Source organism: Suricata suricatta, chromosome 7, assembly GCF_006229205.1.
Source record: "Suricata suricatta isolate VVHF042 chromosome 7, meerkat_22Aug2017_6uvM2_HiC, whole genome shotgun sequence".
NCBI classification, from domain to species: Eukaryota; Metazoa; Chordata; class Mammalia; order Carnivora; family Herpestidae; genus Suricata; species Suricata suricatta.
The window spans coordinates 130,548,113-130,570,783 of NC_043706.1; the positions used below are offsets into that span (position 1 = coordinate 130,548,113).

At 44.8% G+C, this 22,671-nt stretch overlaps 1 protein-coding gene across 5 annotated transcripts in view; it reads right to left on the minus strand.

Annotated features, from left to right (window-relative positions):
• Window positions 1-262: 262 nt before the first annotated feature.
• ZBTB2 (zinc finger and BTB domain containing 2) overlaps window positions 263-22,671 on the minus strand; it is a 23,818-nt gene continuing 1,409 nt past the window's right edge. For 3 of the 5 annotated variants that reach the window (XM_029944863.1, XM_029944864.1, XM_029944867.1), the window contains exons 2-3: window positions 8,573-8,756; window positions 263-3,050 (exon numbers count right to left, since the gene is read on the minus strand). In XM_029944863.1, the coding sequence (XP_029800723.1) occupies window positions 1,691-3,050; window positions 8,573-8,745 (1,533 nt within the window). In that variant the 5' untranslated portion in view covers window positions 8,746-8,756 and the 3' untranslated portion in view covers window positions 263-1,690. Of the gene's footprint in view, window positions 3,051-8,572; window positions 8,757-9,184; window positions 10,003-22,671 lie in introns of those variants that run through there. The other 2 variants (XM_029944865.1, XM_029944868.1) reach the window with 2 other exon arrangements.

A 22,671-nucleotide genomic window follows, 5' to 3' on the forward strand; every position in this document is an offset into this window, starting at 1 on the left:
GGGTAGCATGCCCTCCAGCTCCATTCCCAGCTGAGGCTGGTCTGTCCATAGCACTTTCGGATACAGCTGATGTATCTGATTCCCACAAAGTGACAATCCAGCAGTTGTCACTGTCTTTGTTTTACGGATGTGAAAAAATGCCACTCAATCAGGGGACCCGCCCACAGTTCTGCAGACGGACAGAGAGATGCAGCCAGGAGATGGGGTCTCCTTCCTCCTGCATCTTTCTGGCCGGACGGAGTGATACACGGATAAAATAAAATACTCATTTAATTAAATGTTTATTCCATGAAAGTATGTATAAAAACTTACAAATCTGAGAACTCAACTATACATGAAACAGGATGACGGGATATTCAGGTTTTAACATATACGTACAGCACAGCTATGAACTGTTTTTCCCTTTCCCCTTCGGTCCTTATTTCTGGCTCCTGCTTAGTCCTGTCAGATCATTCTGTTACTGGCCTAAGGAAAGATTAATGGACGTGGTTTACTGCTTTTGGGCCAATGGAGATTTCAGGTGTTTAAAAAAAAAAAGTGGAGACTAACATCAAAATCAAGTTGTTGTGTTCCCCCCTCCCAAACAGCAATTAGGTGTTTTTGTCCTGATTTTTCTTTGCCATTTTTGATGCTTCAATGAATGTTGCCAGGAAACTATTAGCATTAGCTTTTGAAGTCATGACAGTTACTACATGTTTTGCTTACAACTTCCCCTCTAAGACACATACTCCTGGGTCCTTCTTCCCATGAACTCCTATGTACACACACTGGAGGCAGCGGGCTGGTGCTAAAACAAACAACACTGGCAGCTGCTGGAATGACATGTCATTTTCTGTTCGGAAAGACAATCTATTGAATAGGACTTTCAAATCTGATTTTTAAAACAGCCAACAGATTTCTCAGAAACTAAAACAAGAGCATTTGGTTACTGTTCAACTTTGAAAGAAGCCAGCAATTAGCTAAGGCATGTGCATTAATTCACCTGTTTATAGCAAATACCCATACATTTTCTCTTATAAACACACCCAACTCACAGCTTTGTCATGTTCTATCCCAAAATTAAGATTGCCATCACATTATTACTGTCTCTCGTTTGTGTTCTGTTCAAGGAGATTTCTTAACTAATGATTTTTTTCTTGTCTGGACATAATCTCAAAGGATGCATTCTGAAATAAGACACCTGGAGAATAAATACTAAGAGGGTTTTCTTGGGTTTCAAGTCCCCCTCCACCTTCTAGATTTTGCATAGTACAGAGCTCAGCTGCGTCTCTAAGAAGCCGGCTGTATTTTCTGACACTTTCTGAGAAGGAAGACTTCTTACCCAGGGAAAGTCATAATTTTAGTTTACCAAATTGCATTCTAGTTGTTGTGTTTTGTTAATATACCCTTCATTAGTTCCAAGTTGGCTTTTAAATCACCTAAAACGTCTCAAAATCGATTTGAGTTTATAAGTACTACTGACCATTATCTTTCCAATGTCCCCTGAATTAAAGTAAACATGTTCCAGGTTTATAATGCACAAAGCCTTTAGGGAGGAAGGGCTGGGGGTTAGGGAGGGCGGGGCTGGTGAGGACACAGGGACCAGGGACCTGTGTGTATCATGCCATGGAAAACTACAGTTCTGAATTGGGGGCAAGGGAAAGGGGACAGTCTCTGTAAAAATGACAGTTTTTAAAAAGACAGGGTACATTCAGTCTAACAACACTGTTTCCTGTTCCTTTTTGATGGACGCTAACACTGGGTGGTCGGGTTCCGTCACTTCTGCGTCCCCACTGCCCAGGAGGATGGACCGCCCCTCATCCAGGGCGAAAACGTCCGAGTTCTGGGTTTGGCACGAATGTTTCACAACCTCACTGGGAGTCGAGAACGTTTTGTCACACAAGTTGCATTTGTAGGGTTTGTTGGTTTGTACCAACATGTTGTCCATCTGACTGCCCTCCTCGAACGTGCAGAGCTCCAGAGTCTGTTTGTCCACCATGGTGTAGGTGTCGATGCTCTGATTGAGGCACACGTGCCGGGCGGCCTGGTTGGCCCTGCAAAAACTCTTGTCACAAGTGCTGCATTTGAAAGGCTTCCCGGTGTGTATGTACATGTGCTCCCGCCAGTGGCTCTTCTGGATGAACTTGCGGCCGCAGATGGTGCACTCGTACTTGCGCCTCTTGACCTCCCGCTCCTGGTCCGCCTGCTCCAGGTTGTCGATGTCCGCGATGTCCGAGGGCGGGGGCGTCTCCGAGTGCTGCTGCCCGTCGATGACCGGGGAGTCGGAGATGTGCTGCAGCTCGCTGTCGCTCATCATCCCGGCCTCAGGCGCCTCCAGGGCGTCTTTTCCCAGGTCGCCTGCGTTGCTGCAGAGGGACAGCGGCACGCGGCTTTCTCCCGGCTGGCTGGCCGGGAAGGGCACCCCGGTGTGGATCTGGAGGTGTTCCCGCAGACTGCTGCGCAGGGTGAAGCGCCGCCCGCACAGGTGGCAGGCGTAGTACTTGGGGAAGCTCCCGTTCCTCTTCATGATGCTCGGCTTGACGTGGGCTATGGTCAGCGACGCGGGCTGCTCGTCGGAGGAGGAGGCTTCCAGATTGGTCTCCTCCCCGGGGGGCGGGGGAGGCACGGGAGTGGAAACGAGTTCCGGTGACAGCGAGGTCTGCAGCGGGTCAGCGGGGGTCAGATGTGTCCGATTCGCCGGCGCCAGGTTGGACAGCGGCGGGGCCTCGGGCACCTGCTCCTGGCTCATCCTGGACGTCTGCGGCCGCGGCTCCCGCCCCAGCTTCTCGGGGGCCGCCGCGACCTTGGTGGCCTGCCTCAGCTGATGATCCGCGATCTGAATGCCGTATAGGGAAGAGGCCAGCGGGAAAACTTGGTCGGGATGAGAAAAGGCTCCTTGGCTGGCCAGGCTGGCTTCCTGGATCAGCGGGTAAGCGTGCAGGAACTTGATCCCCTGTTCCAGCCGGACAGGATCGATCAGCTGGGGGGCCATCTTTCCAGTGTACATCAGATGGAGGAGATAGCTGAAGATGTCCGGCTGAATGTCCGTGGGTTTCAAACGCACACACTCACTGAAAGAAACAAGTGAACAATTTGTAAGGAAATGGCAACTCACCCACGTCTCCAATGATAACATGGACTCTGGAGGGAAAAAAAAGGGGGGGTACTTTTAAAGGCAAATGAAACAAGAACTTTCCCCATTTCTTACTGTGAAATGGAATAATACTCAAGGGAGAAAACCGGTGCCTATGTAATTTAATTCTATTAAGAATAGAGAGAAATATGATAAATATATTTTCAAGGACTGAGAGAGAAAAAGTTCATGTTAAAGGAATATGACATCTTAACTCCTAGACTCGTGAAGAGGTTTTTCTTTTCATAATCTATGTACAATTCTATCAGATCACACTAATATTTTTATGTAGAACTCTGGGAGATCTTTGGCTAAAAGTCTTAAGGATCTTCTATTGATCTAGTGCCATCCAGGGCACAGCAGGCGATCTTTTAAGGTAAATCAAGCAATCTGCCTGAGAAGAAAGTTTCTTCATTTGTAAAATGACACGGGGGGGGGGGGGGGGGGGGGGGGGGGGGGGGGGGGGCTGGACTAGAATGAACCAGTGTGTGAAAGCAACACAACAGAAGTGAAAGAAAACGAAAACCTAATTCTATCGGTGCTCTACAACTCCCTGATCTATCTGCAGCATGAAGGTGGAAGAGACAGAGGAACGTTCTAGCTCAAATGGGGTTGGATCACCTTCCCAGTACTGCTAGGTTGCATCAAAAAACAGTTCCAGGACAACTTCCCAAAACGTGCCCATCATCAGAATTACAGCTGGGCTTTACAGGCATCCTCTCATTAAATTGCCATTAATTCTCATTTTACAGGTGAGGAACTGGGGCTCAAAGAGGTTCCTACCTTGCTCAACATCATAGACTTAGTACAGGGTCTAACTAAATCTTGGTCTAATTCCAAACCCGTGACACCAAAATTGTTTAGAGCATGAAAACAACCCTGTGTGGTATTTAAGGCAGATCCGATTATTCCCATTGGACAGATCTAGAACCTGAGATCACAAAAAGTTAGGTGATTTCTCTGAGCTGCCTAAAGCAGCTGGTGGTATTGCAGATTTTCTAACTTTTAGGCACGAGTGTTTGCCTCATTCCAGAAACATCATTCTGATCAAGCAGCTAGAATCAAGTCAATTAAAGAACTCTTCCTAAACCATCAGCAATGACAGAAATTCTAATGTATCATTAGAAAGCAATGATACAGGGCGCCTGGGTGGCTCAGTCGGTTGAGCGTCTGACTTGGGCTCAGGTCAGGATCTCGTGGTTCATGGGTTCGGGCCCCATATCGGGCTCTGTGCTGACAGCTCAGAGCCTGGAGCCGGCTTCCGATTCTGTGTGTCCCTCTCTCTCTGCCCCTCCCCTGCTCATGATCTGTCTCTCTCTTTCAAATATAAATAAATGTTTAAAAAAAAAAAGAAAAGAAAGCAATGATACAGATCTATGTATGATGAGGTACGTGCTATCATCCACTGAGTGAGTATGTTCTACAGACAATATAGATGCATTTTCAATTTCAAAGACAGCTTCCTTGAATGCCTTTAGAATTTTAATTAATTAATTAATTTATTTATTAATTAAGTAGGCTTCAAGTCCATCATGGAGCTTGAACTCATGACCTTGAGATCAAGACCTGAGTGAGGTGAAGAGTCAGACGCTTAACCAACTAAGCCACCCGGGTGCCCCTCATCATTTTTTATTATACCACTTACTATTATAACTTTTTCTCTCCTTTAGCTGTTTATCTTATTAATAAATGTGTTCTAATATGCTAAAATAATAACAGTAGAACTTGCTCTTCCAAAGGTAAAATTGTATTCTATTTTTTTAACTTTAGTAGCCATTTGTGACAGAACAGATTTGAGTAAGTGCTGTTTTGCTATCAATGGGTGTACATTTCAGGATGGCTGCATACAACAGGCATGTGAGAAACATCTGACTACAAAGTATGAAAGTCCAACAATAAAAGCTGGCAGCACTCTGACAGCGGACAGAACAGAGATTATGCGATTCTATTTTTTAAAAAAAGACACACAGATCATTCATCTTCCTTTGGAGTCTTTTCATAGTCCTTTATTTATCTTCCTTTCGGTAGGAATGCAAATGCAGGCGGTCTTCCCTTTAAGCCCAGGGCGGCTGACAAGACAGTACTACAAAACTACGGGCATACTAGGGTGTGTTCAGGTGCTCTCGGGAAGTTCGATATTCAGAATAAAGCTTCAGGGATCGTGTGTGGGAAGAATACTGTAATAACGGAAACAACCACCCCCAAAATCGAGAACTGGGAAACCACAGGCCTTTAGAGTACAAAGTACTCCCAGGAGACTACAGGGCACCTTTGTTCTGCAAGGATGGAAGGTTCCTCCCGGCAGAAGGAAGAGACCCAAAAAGAAAAGGGAAGGGCAGAAATCCCGAGGAGGGCGGCATCTGCGAGTGGAGACGACCAAGCAGGGCCCCTTTCCGTCAACATTTTGTTGTAAGTTTTACAGTTTTCCCTCATCTGTTATTGTACAGGTTGTGTCCTCTGTCTACTGCCACCAAGGGTTGCAAAGCTGTGTGCAGGCTCCGAAAGCAGAGCAGGAAGGGGGCTGGGAGGCCCGGCCAGGCTGGAGGGAGAAGGGCTCCAAGGTGGCCCGCGGGGCTGGTGAGGAGGCACCTGGGAGCAGGAGGCAAGAGGCTCTGGGAGTTCGCTCGGCGCCCTGGGCCCAGGCGTCCCAGAAACCAATTCTCTTCATTTCTTCATTAAAAATATATTTTTTTTCTTAAAGCAGAAGTACACATGCACACACATATACGTGGAGACCCTGTATAACTAAAAAAAAGTTATTTTAAAAAGCCCCTTAGGTCACATTACAGCAGTCTCCATCCTTGACTGCTCTTCCTTCTGGGCAGCTGACCTCTCAGCTTGCTACAGGCCAGACATCGGTCATTTCCAAGTCCTTCCGGAGGGACACAGCTCTCCACAAGATGATTACACCTACGTGGTTTGATTGGCAGCTGTCTGTTCGAGACAACGCTTTTATGGGAAAAACCTAGTTTTAGCACAGCTACAAGCCCTTCATGCAAACTTTCAGTCATTCACAGCTTTAAGTTTTCCTTCACCAGAATAGCCAAGGGAAATATGGGCTTAATGAACTTGGGAAATAAAGGGATTTTGAGCACCGTCTGGCCTCCTCAGCAGATTGTGCTTACTCTGTGCGGTTTTGCTTTTGGGAGTCTGCAGTCCTACAAGATTTCAAACTTCCCGAATAGAGGAGTGCACATGAGACGGAGACAGCCAGGGCTGCTATAGGTGTTAAAACACGCTTGAGCCAAGTGTGCAACAAATTGTATTCTCAGTCCACCTTTTGGATAGTCTGGTGGTTGCGCCTTGCAAAAAAAAAAAAAAAAAGCCCGGTTTAAAAGCCTGCCTCTGGCCTTCAACCAGTATTTGCTCCGTCTCAACGAGAGGCGGCTCTGCCTCCTCGGGGCCACCACACTTGATTGCTCACATTTGGGACTCCAGTCCACACAGACACCACATTTCCTTGTGACAAAGGCATTTAATTGACCTACATTTAAGTTTCTTGCATCTATTTAAAACTCATTAAATTGTATTCTTTTACTCCCCCAAATGAAAATCTTCCCCCTTTCAAGACAATTTAATTCACTGTGTGGAGACTGCTAAGTACCCATTATTTATGAAGTCTCCGACAATGCATTAAAAGGGAACATCCTTAGTGTCACAAAGATAAAGCAACCTCTGCTTTCCATTATTCCTATTATTCACCCATTCTGCTCCTCCAGACATTTAACAAGTGGCTATTATGTACAAATACCAGACCTATACACTGGGGCTTTCAGAAAGATTTGTAAAACCCAGTCTCTGCCCTCAAGAAAGTTACAAAAGAGAAGGGAGAGAAATACACAAAGAACAACATAGGGAAAATGCAAGGATCTTGTAACTGGTAAAAATAAAGTGCTATGAGATATGAGAGAGGAAAGAGGTGGCATTAGATCGATATGGGGAGGGGTCACGGAGGAGGTGAGGGAGTGGCCTGGTGGGAGGGGCTGTCCCAAGGGGGCTCGTGGCCAGGGAGGCAGAGTCAGGCTGCCAGCCGCAGGGGCCTTGAAAGAGAACAAGGAATCTGTGTGCTGTTTTGATGCGCGATGGGGATCCTGCAGGTTTGTGATCAAAGGCGTAAAACCAGGGGATTTCTGATCCAAGGCATCCTACAGTCAAAGCACTGTTCAGAAATATTAATCTCACAGTTGTGGAAAATGATTAGGAAATGGAAGGAAGCTAGAAGGGGAAGGCAAGGACTAATGCGAGAAGGGAGTGAGGGAGAAACATGGATTGGCAGCCCAGAGGACAGTGTTTCAGAGCGATTTGAAGAACGGGTCCCTTGGGGATGAACAGGGAAGGACTCGGGAAGGCCTAACTCCACTTCAGACCCGATGACAACTCAATTCAGCCCATGAGTGGCCAGCCTCCGGGGCCTTGGGAAGCAGAGTTCTGGAAGACACAGAAAAAGGTCAAGGCCAGAGCTGTAAACTGGTGGTTTCCAGCAGAGGCAAAACCCAGGAGCACTAGCAGCTCCCCGGGGGAGAGTGCTTATGGAAAGAAGCAGAGAGGGACCAAGACCAAAACTCAGCACAGCTCCCAGATGGCTCCTGCCGCGGGACGTTCTGCCTTTTCCAAGCACAGAAGACAACTCTCAGAGAGGAAGCAAACAGTAGGCGGCAAATGCTGCAGAGAACAAGGACGCCAGAGGCTGAGAGAAGAACCGTGGTTGTGATGAAGAGGTGACCTTCGTGAAATGATTTTGGAAGAGATGGAGGAGAGTGGCAGCAGGGGGGAGGGGAGTGGGGCGAGCGACCTAGGCTGTGGCTCGCTTTCAGTGAATTCAAGGAGAGGCTGCCCCAAAAGTCAAGTAGATGGCACCGCTGGGTGTCAGGGGGGCATGGATCCGGGCTCGGGCGTGGAGAGAGAGCGCATGCACACGGTGAAAAGTACAGAACCAAAAAGTAAGAGGCAGGATCTGGTGACGTGATGGTCAGAAGAAGATCACTCTTCCTTGGACATCCGGGGGGTCCTCTTCTCCAAGGCAGGAGAGATGGGAAGGAAAAACCAAGCAGAGATATTGAGATTGAGGGGTTTTAATGAAGAAAAGAAGGGAACTTGGGAATTCATGGCCTCCAGCTCCCTGTTAGATGGGCAGACCAGGATGAGAATTGGGAACCGCACAGGAGGGGAGACTGAGGGGGGGTGGGGGGAGCAGAGGAGTGGGAGAGAGGGGTCTAGGAGGCCACTGTTGACCCTGCTGCGCAGGGGACACCCAGCTGGGGTCCTGGAAGTGCGGGTGCTGCTAGGGGCTTGAGGTCAGGGATTCTCAAGCACTGCTGAAAGCATGAGTGATCCAGATGAGTAAGGGGGCAAGTGAGGCCACGAGGGAAACCTGGGACCCCAGAGCCTGGGATTCCGGGGAGAGGGCCATGGAAGTTCAGCGTCGACTGTCATTAGATTATTACCAACCACGTTAGTTACCTGGTCTGATGGACAAACAACATCTTAAAGTAATTGGAGAATGAAGCGAGAACTGATTTGTGTGCCTTGAAGTACACATCGCCGATGGCAACCGTGCAGTCACACAGGAAACCAAACTCTCGCTGAGCGTTTAACTGTTGCAGGAGAATAAGTCCATGGTTGGCCAAATCCATTTTTTAAAAATCTGCAAAGCAAACAATTTTTTTTTAAGAAAGGTGATTCACAAGTAAGTATGTGTCCTTTATAAGTCAACCGACAGTAACGATCACAGCGGACCCGTCATGCTAACACGGTACGTAAACTCCGTCTTCACAGCAGCTCGCGGAAGTCAGTCAGTCTTCACTCCCATTTTACAGATGGCGGCACTGACAGTGAATCGGAGGATTACGTGATCTGCCCGCGTTTACCCAGCTGGTCGGTGGAGGAGCGGGAAAGTGGACTCAGTTGTCTGTTCTTCTTGGGACAGCCAACACCCTCAGATAGGTCAGTCTTTTAGTTTAAAATTCCAGATGCATATTTTAACGACCTATCTGAAATTGTCAAATTTTCCATAGAGACCAATAAATTAAGGTGCGGGGGCGGGGCCACAGCAGGGGGCAGAGGAGATCTCACCAAACTGGGGCGGTTTCCCAGCTCCTACTGGGCGGCAGGGCCAGCGCTGTCAGGGACAGAAGTACTCCCCGGGACGCCTGCACTCCCAGAGGCGGGCCAGAGGATGGTGCTCTTCTCCCTTTTTTGCGGAGGAGGAACTGGGCCTTGACAGGTGTACAGAATCTGCCCAGGCCATGTAGCTACAAGGTAGGGGAGCCAACATATAAATCTGCGTGCTCCGACTGCAAATTCTAAGGTCTTCCTTCCTCACCCTTCACGCTCACAAACCAGAATCTATTTCCAGCAGGGGAAGTGCGTTTAGAGGAGACGGTTCATCAAATCACTAGACTGCTCCTTTCCCACAAAGAGTATTTATAACAGGCCACCACACACAGATCGGCACCAGATCTAACAGGGGACTCCGTGTTACAAAGAGCGAATGCTTTCTCTCTAAGACTGTGAGCGAAGCAAGGATACCCCCTCTCACTATGGACCATAGTACCGGAAGTTCTAGCTAGTGCAATAAAGGAAGAAAGGAAATAAAAAACAGACAGACACACAAAAGAACTAAAACTCTCCTTATTTCCGGATGATGTTGTTAGGTAGAAAAAAAATCCCAAAGACTCTACAAAAAACTCCTAGGACTAATAAATGAGTTTGGCAACATCACAGACAGGCTATAAGATAAACATGTAAAAGTCTATTGTAATTAATTCTGTACACTAACTTTGAACTTGTGGCCATGGAAATTAGAAATATAATACCATTTACAATCAACTAAAAAAATTGAAATACATGTGTGTCAATCTAACAAAACATGTATAGGACTAACAGAACATGTATGTTGAAAAACTATAAAGCGCTGAAGGAAAAAAATTAAAGCACAGCTAACAGACTGGAAAGGTGTACTGTATTTATGGTTAGGAAGACTCAGCATAGTGAGAACGTAAGTCTTTTTCAAGTCAGTACATAGGTTTGACACAATTCGTATTAAAATTCTAGCAAGATTTTTTATTTGCAGCTCTAGATAGGGTTATTGTAAAATGGAGAACGTAAAGCCAAAGAATCCACAATAGCTCAAATAATTTTTTTAAAAGAATAATGAATTGGGACATGTCCGTCGGATTTCAAGATGCATCAATTAGCTACAGTGTCCAAGACCATGTGGTATTTATTGTCCAAGGGCTGAACACACAGACCAATGAGACAGAATGAGTACCCAGCAGCCGAGCCGCAGGAATACAGGCAATTGATTGTTGACAAACACAACAACTCAGTGGAGGAATAAGCTTTTGAACAAATGGCGGACACCAACTGGACGGAGACAAAAAAAAAAAAGAGCCCCTGACCTAAGTTTCATACCTTATATAAAAACTTAATAATACCTTATATAAAAACTCAAAATGAATCACAGACTCCAAGGTAAAACACCAAACTATAACTTATGGGGGGAAAATGGGAGAAAAATCTTAGGGATCTAGAGTTAGATACAGAGTTTTTATACCTAACCTCAAAAGTATACCCCATAAAAGGAGAGACTGGTAAGTCGGATCTCATTAATATTAAAAATTTTTGGTCTGCGAAAGGTCCTGTTAAAAGGATGAAAAGGCAAGCCGAAGACCAGGAGAAAAAGATTTGAAAACCTTTGCAAACCTTTTGATAAAGGACAGGCATAGAGAGAATATACAAAGAATTTTCAAAACCCAACAGAGGAAAAAAAACCTCTATTCAGAAAATAGGCAACAGGCTTGAAGAGACTTTTCACCGGAAGAGGATATGCGAATGGTGAATAAACACATGAAAAGATGGTCAACATCATTAGCAATTAAGGAAAAGCAAATTAAAACCACAATGAGATTTCACTGTATACCTATTTAAGTGGCCTAAATAAAAAGTAAGGGCAACACCAATCGCGGACAAGGACGTCAAGGAAGTGGACTGTTCAAACACTGCTGGTGAGAAGGTAAAATGGTGCAGCCACTCCAGAAAAGAGCAGTTTCTTAGAAAAACTCAATATGCAACTACCTTCCTTCCTAGTAATTGTGTAAGGTGGGTGAACTAACGCAGAGAGAAAAGAGCCCATGCCAAAAGGTCACATCCTGCATGATTCTATGTATTTAACATTCTTGAAGATCACAGGAACAGAGAACCGATTAGAAACAGAGGCTGAGGGGAGCAGGAGGGGAATGGGTTTGTCTCTAGCGGGGCAACACGAAGGATCCCTGCGACAGGAATGTTCTCTAGCTCCAGTGTTCTGCAGCTCAACTCTATCAGCGTCAGCACCCCGGCTGTGGAATTACAGTTTAGCAAGTAGTTTCCATTAGAGGAGACTGGGTAAAGGGGTTGCGAGCTCTCTCTTATTTGTTGCAACTGCATGTCTATTTATAGTTCTCTAAAAATAAAAAGTAAAAATAAAAATAAGAAAGAAAAACCTACCACACATTAATTAATTAGCCAGATTGTAAAAAAAGGATAAGTATGATGTTTAACTAGGATGTTTAATTCTGTAGATTTGGGAAAGCTCGTTTGGAGAATACATTATCAATAAGCTTAAAAAAAAAAAAACAGACCATGACAATTCTTACTCAACTGGTACTGCCTCCCCCCACTCTGTTTTAGGGATGATCAGGCAGATTCAGAAATTAACAAGTGTTACCTAAAGGGAAGGAATGAAACGGAATGATACTGTGAGAGACCATTTGGGTCATAAAGCAATGATGGCGGACGTCAAATCTTGTGTTTTCTACCAAGAGTTACTTCCAAATATGAAAGGTAGGAGAGGCACTTCAGTCTGCAGCAATTTGGGTGCCCAGACATACACCGTATGTCCAAAGATGTGGAAAGGAACAGGACCGCGTTCCCCAACATTTCCTGTGCATGTAAGAGAAGCAGAAAGCGCTAAGATTAGGATGCGAACAGACGCAGAAACGAGGACTGGGGTTCATGATGAAAACAAGAGACAGTGCCAGGTTGCAGGGCAGCAGGAATTACAAAGAAACCTCACTCTGACCCGACCTCCACCGGGATATAATTTTAGAAGTTTGTCTTCAAGGCTGCTCTCTGAAAATGCTAGAATACTTTCTTTTCCATCTTACCAACCTGCCTTTCTCTGCAAAAAAGTATCATGTGCCTCGATGAGCAAAATGTGATGAGCTGCTATTCCATGTGTTCTGCCTCTGGCCATGGTTCCCTACATAGTTAGGGAGACCTTTGGGTGCCGTTTCATGGACAGACACAGTTTCAAGTGCGAGAACACATTATTACTTATTTCTGGATGATTATGAAAGAGTGGCGATTATTTTTGGAGTGTTTCCTTGACCATTCATTTCCATATGCTATTCATTTAACTTCACACTAAGGCATTTGAGGTATTGCTGCTATGCGCGTTCTATATTGACTGTTGAAACACTGGCCACAGGAAACTGGCTGAGAGGTTGGCTAGTTTGCCCTTGACTAGAGAACCAGTAACTGCAAGTGAGATTTAAACAGGGTCATCTGATGTGTTAGGACGTGCTATGTGCAAGTATGTTTAAAATTAATCAGAAATATCATTTTTTAATAAATGACCTAAAAAATTTTTTTTTACAATTTTTAAAAATGTTTATTTATTTATTTATTGAAGAGCATGCCGGGACAGAGAGGAAGAAGGAGAGAATCCCACGAGGCTCGAACTAAGAACAGTGAGATAATAACCCGAGCTGAAACCAAGAGTCGGATGCTTAACTGACTGAACCACCCAGCCTCCCCTCGGAAATATTATTTTTATTGCTGTTTTTAAGTACGTATATTTGTTATGAGAAACTCAAACATCATGGACACACAATAGTGAGCTATCCATCCATTCACGCCCCCTCTGCCAGTTTCTCCCCACTCTGGTATCACTGGGTATTATTACCACTTTTTCAAGAATCTTTGCCAAATCCACACTCATTTTCCTACCTTCTGTGGACTTAGTGATGAGGGGACGTGTATTTTTATGTTTATTGATCATTTACATTTCCTCCTGTATTCTCTTCACGAGCTCTGCCAGTGTTTCAATCAGGTTGTTTGTCTTTTTCTTATTGATCTGTAAAACCCTTTGTAATACAGTAAAAACGAGCCCTTACCACGGGTCGCTTATGTTTTTCTCATTTTCTTTTAGTTTTGTTTTATAGAGATTTTTTACACATAATTTTACATTTTAATGTCATCAAACTTACCAATATCTGACAAGACTTTGAAGTTTTTGTTCCTACATTAGTTGGATATATATCCTCTCTGACAGAGCAAAAGGTAGGGGTTCTCATTCCACAAACAGACTAACGGAAGTATTTTTTTTTTTTTTCAGATGATAAGAACGAAGCCATGAGAAAACTGTGAGATGTTTTTTTTAAAAGATGAGATCTTTTTTAAGGGAGTCTACCAATTATTTTAGGATTTCAATTTAGAGATTTCCTATTGAATCTAGAGTAGGAAATGAACTGAGCATGTCTTTTACAGATAGAGGGAAGAACACGTGTACAGGGGTCTCAGGGATGTGAAGAAAACCAAATGAGAGAGGGTAAAATGGAAAGAATGTTCAAAATTCACATTAGGAAAAACAAAAATGTGTAAATTAAAAAAAAATCTTACGTTAGAGACCAAAGAAATTTTTCTCAGGGAGAAAAATAAGACTCTCCTTACACATGTAAATGAGTCCGAGAAAACGGAGTGGGGGGGACCCGCCTAGTCTGGATTTCACCCTCTTAGGCAGTACCCCCAACCCCTCCCTGCCCAGCGCCAGCACTGCCTTCTTGTGAAGTCTTCTTTCCTCCTCCGGCCCCTGCAGAGCCATTCCTGTGCAGCCTATGGTGCTCAGGCTGAGCCAGCAGCGTCTTCACGGGGGAGTTCCGCTCAAGGTCACCCCCCTTTGTGGAAATGGATGTCTGCTCTTCCCATCCCACCTCCGTCAACTGCTGACCGCTGCATCTCTCCTGTCCACTCTGCCCACCCCCCCCCACTCCCCACACTGAAATGGCTCACCAAGGTCACAGAGGACCTCTGCTCCCCAGCCCCACACACCGAGCTTAGACCTCTCTGTGGCATTGAGTACCCTTCCTCCTGCTCCATAAATACCATCTTGGCCTCTGAGGCCACTGTGCTCTGGTTTTCTCTCACCTCTGCCTGTTCTATTTTAATCTCCACCAAGGAGTCCTCTTTTGCTCATGCCCCCTGCCTACTTCTCATTCTGTGGACTCTCTGTGAGGGTCCAATTCACCTCCACGGGGCCATCCCACAGGACCCCCTCAATTCAGAAGGGGGAAGACAACTCAGGTCCCCCTTCTCCTCACCCTCATTTCCGTCGAAGGACAACAAAAGCCACGGACACAACCCTGTCCCTTCTGTACGCCCAGCTTAGTGCATGTCACCACCAGCCATTCTCTGACCAAGCCAGAGACCTCCACTCCCCTTGCAGGGCCCCACTTCCCTCATTCCTCAGTCAGCCAGGGCCCGGGAGCCTCAGCTCTGCCTCCCTGCTCATCTCTCCGTTTCCAGCACTTGTCCTTGAATCCATCCACAGGGAGTAGCCAGAATGATCTTTCCAAAGGACAAATCTGATGTTATTAACCAGCTTAAAATCCTCCTGTGATTCCCTACTGCCTTTAGGATGAAACCCAAATTCTTCAGCACAGCCTTCCTGGCCCTGCATGACCCAACCGCTGCTTAACTCTGCACAACATATTCCTGTGCTGATCAAAACTAATGGTTTCCAGACTTTCGGTTCTCACCGACCTACGAAAAACCAACCAACCAAGCTCAAAACTAGGGGTCCAACAGCATGAGTCCCTCTTTATTTTGCAAGAAAAGTCATAAAATATTCACATACCATGGAGGATGGGGGACTTTTTTTTCTTAAGGTTTATTATTATTACTATTATTATTATTTAGAGACAGAGTGAGCATGCAAGCATGGTACAGGAGCGGAGAGAGAGGCCCCAAGTGGGCTTCACGCCCAATTCAGAGCCCCAAGTGGGGCTCAATCCGATGACTGTGAGATCATGACCTGAACTGAAATCAAGAGTCAGATGCTCAACTGACTGAGCCACCCAGGCCCCCTGTAGAATGGGGAACTTCTAAATATAAATGGGTAGAAGAAAGGCCATAAGGTCAGAATACATTTCTAAAGGAAGGGTTGTTGACACAATATTCATGATACAGAATACATTTTCTAATGCAAAAACGATTACAACATGAAACGTTATTTTATGACATTAAGTTGTGCCTGGTTGTTTTCTTGATATAAGGTTATCCATTTGAGGATCTTTATGAAGGGATCAAGTATCCAACCTGTTCTGAAATTCAAGCATCACCAAAAGCATAGTTTCTTCAGAGTATGCTAGTGATAATGGAGGCAAAATGATGTTATTTTGCTCACTTTGGAGATGCTGGATGAACTGAGCTAAGCTGAAGAAGGGCATTTTCTTTATAAGCAGAAAGTCCAGAAGCCCAGGCCACTCTCGGGCTCCCAGCAGTCTGCAACCCTCCCTGTGCGGAGGCCTCGCTCTCGAAGCTGAGTTCAGCTCCCGATGTCTATTGCCACGGTCAGGAAAGGAGGCTTGTGTGAAGGGGCCTTAGAGCCTCTATGCCAGACCCTCAAACTTCCAGAGGGACTCCCCACTTACTGCCCCTCCGTGTCCCCCAGCCACAGCCCCGTTTGTCCTCTGCAGAATTTCCCTGGCCCACAAGATTAGGAAGCTCTCCTGGTCTCTGGAGTATCTGTGAATGTGCCAGTTTACATATGACTGACGGATGCTTCTAGAAAGCTGGCACTGAGTCTCATTTATCATTTATTACTTTATTCCATGCACCTAGCATACTCTCTGGTGTTCACCATTTGTTTAAAAAAAACTATCCGTTTGTTAATAACCATGTGTTCAGAGAGAGGAAGAATGTTGAGTTCCAGGCATGGAATTAGCTGGGTGATGTGGGGTAAGTTAAATTTCTGTTTATCCAAGATTAACCTAAAAAATTCTTGTCACTTTAAAGGGAGATATATTTTAGCAAGTTTTTGATTTTTTTTTTTAAGTAGGCTTCATACCCAGCTCGGAGGCCAATGCGAGTCTAGAACTCATGACTCTGAGATCAAGACCTGAACTGAGATCAAACATCCGATGCCTAACTGACTAAGCTACCCAGATGCCCCAAGTTTTTTATTTTTTAAAGTTTATTTATTTTATTTATTTATTCTGAGAGAGAAAGCGAGAGAAGGAGCGCACACGTGATCGAGAAGGGGAAGGTCAGAGAGATCGGGAGATAGAATATCCCAAGCAGCCTCCTTGCTGGCAGTGCCAGCACAGAGCCCAACGCAGGGCTCGATCCTACAAACCATGAGATCATGACCTGAGTTGAAACCAAGAGTCAGGCGTTCAACTGAATGAGCCTCCCAGGTGCCCTCCCCCCAATTTTTTAGTTTTAAATGTCATTTCATGCTCACAATTACGTTCTGAATAGTGCTTTATACTTTACAGTAACTCTTTACCCTCATCACTTAACTCTCAGCAACACCATGGCGTATTACTTCCTCACTATTCAGTATTAAATATAATATTGATAACCAATGCACTAATAATTAATGACCACTAATTATGTACCAAGGACCAATTACCCTCTTTCCAGAAGAAATCTACCAGACTTAGAACAGTTAAGTAACTTGCCCACATGTGGGCCAGCTCTTAAGAAGGAGATCTGGGAAGTCGTCATGCTTTTGGTTCTGAGGGGCCAGGCACAGTGGATACGAGGGTATGTGGAATACAGAGTTTGAGGGTACAATCCAGTAAGTACATAAACTTACAATGTGAAGAAAAATATAAGGAACTATGGGGGGGGGTCATACAACTGGGGCGTAACTTTGGGGTTGGAGGTCAGGGAAGTCTTTGATGAGGAGACAGTGGTTAAGCAGAAGAGGAGGAGGAGGGGGAGGAGGAGGGGGAAGGGGAGGGGGAGGAAAAGGGGGGAGCGGGAGGGAGAGAAAAAGAAGAAGAAGAGTTAAGTGGGCAGAATGGAGTATTCCGGGCAGAGGTCAACATTTGCAAAGGCCCAGGATAGGAAGGAGTGAGATGCGACTGGGGAACTGAAGGAAGGTCCATGTGGCTGAAGGGCAAAGAGCCAGAAAAGAATAGTCTAGGCGAAATTGGAGCCTCACGTCTTCTTAAGATTTTGGTTCCTATCTTAAGAACAAGAGGGAGCCACCCTAGGGGATTTTGCAGGGTGAATGATAGGATGGCCACACTGCAGAGCTAACCCAATGTGAGGGGGCAGTGGTGAAGAGGGAGGTGAGGGGAGACCTTCCCATGTTCTAGAAAAGACAAGACAGACTGGGTGGTGGCCATCAGGATGGAGTGAGAGGGACAGCGTTTGAAAGGTAGTTAGAAGATAAAAACTCAACAGAACTGGTTGGTGAATTAGATGGAGGAGGGTGGGGGAAATTGAGGTGTCCAAGATAACTCCTAGATTTCTCGCCCGTGTGACTGGAGAGATTGTGGGGCTTCCCATCAGGAGAGGGAAGGCAGGCAAAAAGCCACCTTCATGGGAAGACTGTGAGGATTATGTTCAGATGTGCTGGGACCGAGATACTTTAGAGATGACCAAGTACAGGTGTGTGGTACACTTTGGTCATACTGGTCTGGAGCTCTGAAATCTCCGCTGTTGACTTATGTCTGAGAGTCTTTGGAGAAGCTGGTGTATCTGACTCCAAAAGTCACAACATTAAATAGTTTAGAGAGGTTAAAATGGCAAACAGAAGTCAACTGAGCCCTGGTCTTCCGGGTGTAAATTTCACACGTTTTCCTCTGTACTACCTGGCTCCACAGATCCATCACTGAAGTTCTTATTAATCCTAATCACACAGGAGAGGCATGAAATCAGACATGACACTGAAGACATATATAAAGCCCTCAACCATTTAACACAATAAATGGAACTTAAAAAAAAAACTAAACTGAATTTTAAAAAATCATTTGTCTTTCTTGAATCAGAATAGTGAGCAGAAAGGCACCAAACAAAAGTGGAGATGGAGTGGGGAGACAATTCTTAAATGTGGGTTTTCATAGTTTTCTTTTCCTTAAGCAAATTCAGAGGCTGTGAGACACATGTGGAAATAAGTAAAAAACACTTGCCAGAACTAAAGACAAGTGACCGTTTATATTAATTAAGGCCTCACCACTGTTTCCCAAACTGATAAGGCGATATCCCCTAGGTGTGAAGTGCCTTCACCTCCTAGCAGGCAGCAAAGGTGGTGCTGATCCTTCCAGAAGTTACGCATCTTCTGAAGCAGATGAATGGGACAAATCTCATCATATTATATTTCCACAACCCAAATTCCTCCTACATTTTCAGTATAAGAGGAGACCAAACAGCTTTTGGGAACTGATGACTCACTTTTTGAAGATAATAGCTCTCCTAAGATACTAAATACCACTTAGACTACCCATTTCCAGGGCACTAAAAGGGTCCTCTCAAGTCCTTAATTTTATTTAAGTGAAGCATAAATGAATACTGGAATGCACAGGATGCATCAGTAACAGAAAAAGCACCACCCAAGTAAGATTGATTCTTTCAAGTAGTTCAGACCACTTACTACGAAGAAAAAACTGCTTTTTCAATTAGTATTATTAATAATTAATATTTAGGGCATATAAAGCAAACATGAATAGGACTAGTCATTTGAATTTTAATGTTTTTAAATTATATCTCAAAGCTAGGAAATGTGTCTTATTTACTTGTGGTGACAGGTTGGTGTATTTTTCTTAACATTTCTTTGGTCAAGCCACTTGGAGGGTAATTAGGAAAAGGTGGGACATAAACTAATCAATAACTCGAATTTTGACTTTGAAAAGCATTGCATTTGTACGAGACTGCCTTTTCAATTACATGCTGCTGAACACTGGAATTAGTTTTTAATTTTTTTTTAATTTTTAATGTTTATTTATTTTTGAGAAACAGAGAGAGACAGCATGAGCAGGGGGAGGGCCAGAGAGAGAGGGAGACACAGAATCCAAAGCAGGCTCCAGGCTCTGAGCTGTCAGCACAGAGCCCAATGGGGACTCAAACTGTGAAGATCATGACCTGAGCTGGAAGCCAGATGCCTAACCGACTGAACCACCCAGGCACCCCTAGGTTTTAATTTCTAAGTGAAGGTCAGAAGGAGGTAGTTCTGCCTTAGTCTGTGTCAAGAAGCCACAAGTCAGAGATTTGTGGCGAATAAAGAGCTGATATTAAAGTAATAATTCTTAAGGCATTATGCTATAATCAACTTTAAGGAAACCTGCATATGACCACATAGCAGAATTTAAAACTTAACCTAATTTGCTATTTTTACAAATCTCTTTAGTAGAAGACAGGATTCTGCATTTACTCTGCCTCTCTGCTTACTTTGTTTTGATACCTTTTCCGGTTGAGTATCAAAGAAAATCCAACCTCATACACATATGTAGTTGGAAAAAGAAAGATTTTAATCGCTTTTCTAGGAAAATGTGGATATTTTTTCTTTGATACTACACCAAAACTTTACAAGTCATAGTTTCTTAAAGTTCAGCTGTTATGATCTAAAAATACATGATGAATAAGTATTTCCTACTCTAACTGCAGGAAAATTCATTGCTCTATCTTGCACTTTGAACAGATCTTTTACCTATGCATGGTTTTTAACATCACCCATTGGTCACTGGAAAATGTCAGCTCATTGAGTTATGCTGTAGATCTTTCCAGTGTTGACACATTTTGTCAACAGCTAAAAAGGCCACAAACATCTTAGCACTATTATGAAAGGTGTTTTGACCTCATGGAATCCTGAGGGGGTCCTGCAGATTCACAAGGGTCTATAGAACACACTTAGACAACCCCGGTTCAGAAACCATTTTGAGGCTCACAGAATCTAAGCATCTAGGTACCTAGGTGGACATGGTGTAGAACAATGTACTTAGAAACTTCTCAGATGATCCTTACAGTTCATCCTTGCTTGGGGCAAAACTGAGGGGTGTGCTAATGGAACTATACCTCTTGTAAAGTAAAACCTCTTATAAAGTAAAAAGAACCATTTTGTAAGTAGTCAGATACATAAAAATGCTTTATAAATTCCTGTCTTTGTACACTGGGCCTTCTTGAAGTGAGAGTCATATGATGTGCACCTCATCCATGTGAACTGGGGATTTTGTGCGTGAGTGTAAATACCAGCCCCTAACTTGACCTTCATAACAGAAAAGGAAAAAAAAAGTCCTAAAATATCTTGGATCGCCAACTCCTGGTAAATATTCCGTGGCTACTTGACTCCATCGCTTAATGGCATCTTGGCACTGTGAAACACGAGCTCGTATTCGCAACTGATTCGGTCATATTTTAATTATTTAAGTTTAATTTGCTAATAAAAATATAAGTTAACTTCAGCACAAAAAAGGCTTCGAAAATGTTCTCGGTCTAATGCTTTGATTGTTTATAATTTTTTTATTCTTCAGGAAAGTAAAAATTCTCAATTCCCTTTTGGGTTTTTGGAGTCATGCTTTGCGGCCAGAAGGAATTCAGAAAAGGGATAAATTCTCATTTCTGCCACGTGCATTTTGAAATTTACGGTAAAGTCTCCAGCAGACCAGCAGTTCTTCCTTTACAATGACAGGCTGAAACCACACTACGTGCTCAGTGTTCCAAAGCTGACTTCAGGGAAAGGTCAGTGGGCCTCGGGATGAAGCACCGAGACAGGTAAGGGACAGAAAGGGCAAAGCCTTAGAGGCCTCCTTCACCTGGCACCTCCATGTCAGGAATTCTCAAACTGGGGAAAGCGTATCCGCATACACAGGGACATGCAGTGTTTACAAGGCGCATCTTCTTAAAGGCTTAAGGTGAATCAAATTTTGTATTTTATATAACTTTATATTAAAAAGGTATGGATCTTTCAGGACAATGCAAAGTCCATATTATCCTTTAAAAACTTTAAAAAAGAGCCACCCAGGCGACCCCATATGAATCTTTAAGATAAAAAAGAAACTGTCATCATGGACCTAAAACATACTTAGTGTTTGCTGCTGGAGTGTTTCAGCGGAAGTTTGCAGAGCACCATTTATTTACAACCTCTTTGAGTTAAGTTTTAAAACCCGCAAGCGGGGGCGCCTGGGTGGCTTGGTGGGTTAAGCGTCTGGCTTTGGCTCAGGTCATGATCTCACGGTTTGTGGGTTCGGGCCCGCGTCGGGCTCTGTGGTGACAGCTAGCTCAGAGCCTGGAGCCTGCTTCAGATTCTGTGTCTCCCTCTCTCTCTGAGCCTCTCCTGCTCATGCTCTCTCTCTCTCTCAAAAATAAATAAATGTTTAAAAAAAAAAACCGGCAAGTGGTTGGACTCTACAGTACAACAAAGCTGTAGGGGTGGTTTATCTGTCACCCTTTAATGATTTCCATTGCTATTTGTGGCACTTAATGCCGCTGGTATAAAGTTGTACTCTGAGATCTTTACCATGATGTCAATTACACGTCAACTTTGGCTGGAAAATAAACTTCTACAAACCACAAATTTATTAAGTGAGAAATGCCCAATTTGAAGGAATGCGGTATTATGGACATTCTTCTTAAAAAAAAAGTTTTTAACAGTCTGAAAACACGCTGGATATACATCATGCTATTTATGAACAACCTGTTATTTTAAAATGCAAAATAAAAAATCTACTTGAGCCTATCCTAAAAAGGACTGGGCAACCCATTTAGGGAAACCCAGAGCACCCCAGAGCTATGTGTGAGCCCGTGAGCTCATAATTCCGACCTTTTTCACGCTTTACTGAAACAATAACTTATGAAAATGAATAGAATGGAACAACACACTAAGTGGGACCATTGTATCTGATGAAGAGCAAAAGAACACTGCAGCCGGTGGGATCGGTGTGTGTGTGTCTCTGTGAGATTTCCCTAAGGCATAATTAGGAGTTGAGCAGTTCCAAGTTCTCACAGTCAATGACCTAGCAAATCCGGCCCAATCACTTTCTTGCCTGCTCTGCTACCCTTGCTTTCCTATTGCCCCTTCACTACCAGCTTAAAAGCGACAAAAAAACCTTGCTTCCTAAGCGCCGATGCATTATCAGTTCTCTTTGCAGCCTGTTTAAAAATCAATGGTTTGGGGGTTCCGCTACACAGGAAAAACGCCTCGGGCCGGGGAAGCAGCCTCCGCACCCACAAGCTCCCCTTCTCGGAGCCCGGGGCGGGGGGCGGGGAGTGAGTGCCCAGCCCGCCGGGAGCACGGCTCGGACGCCGGTCGCACGCCCCAAGGCAAAGCAGCCAGAAACCACAGCGGCGCAGCTCCGGGGTAACCTCGGCCTCAGCCGAGGCGCAGATTGCCCGTGGAGCGGAAGCCTGAAGCTGCCGCCCTAATGCGCCCACACCTGCGGCCCGGGCCGCAGCGGTCCACCCAGGCGGCGCCCAGGGAGGCCTACATCTACCCGGCTCGCCTGGGAGCGGCCCAACCGCCGCGGAATCCTACCTCGCCCCGCCCCGCCCCGTCCCCGGGGGCGGGGGCCCGG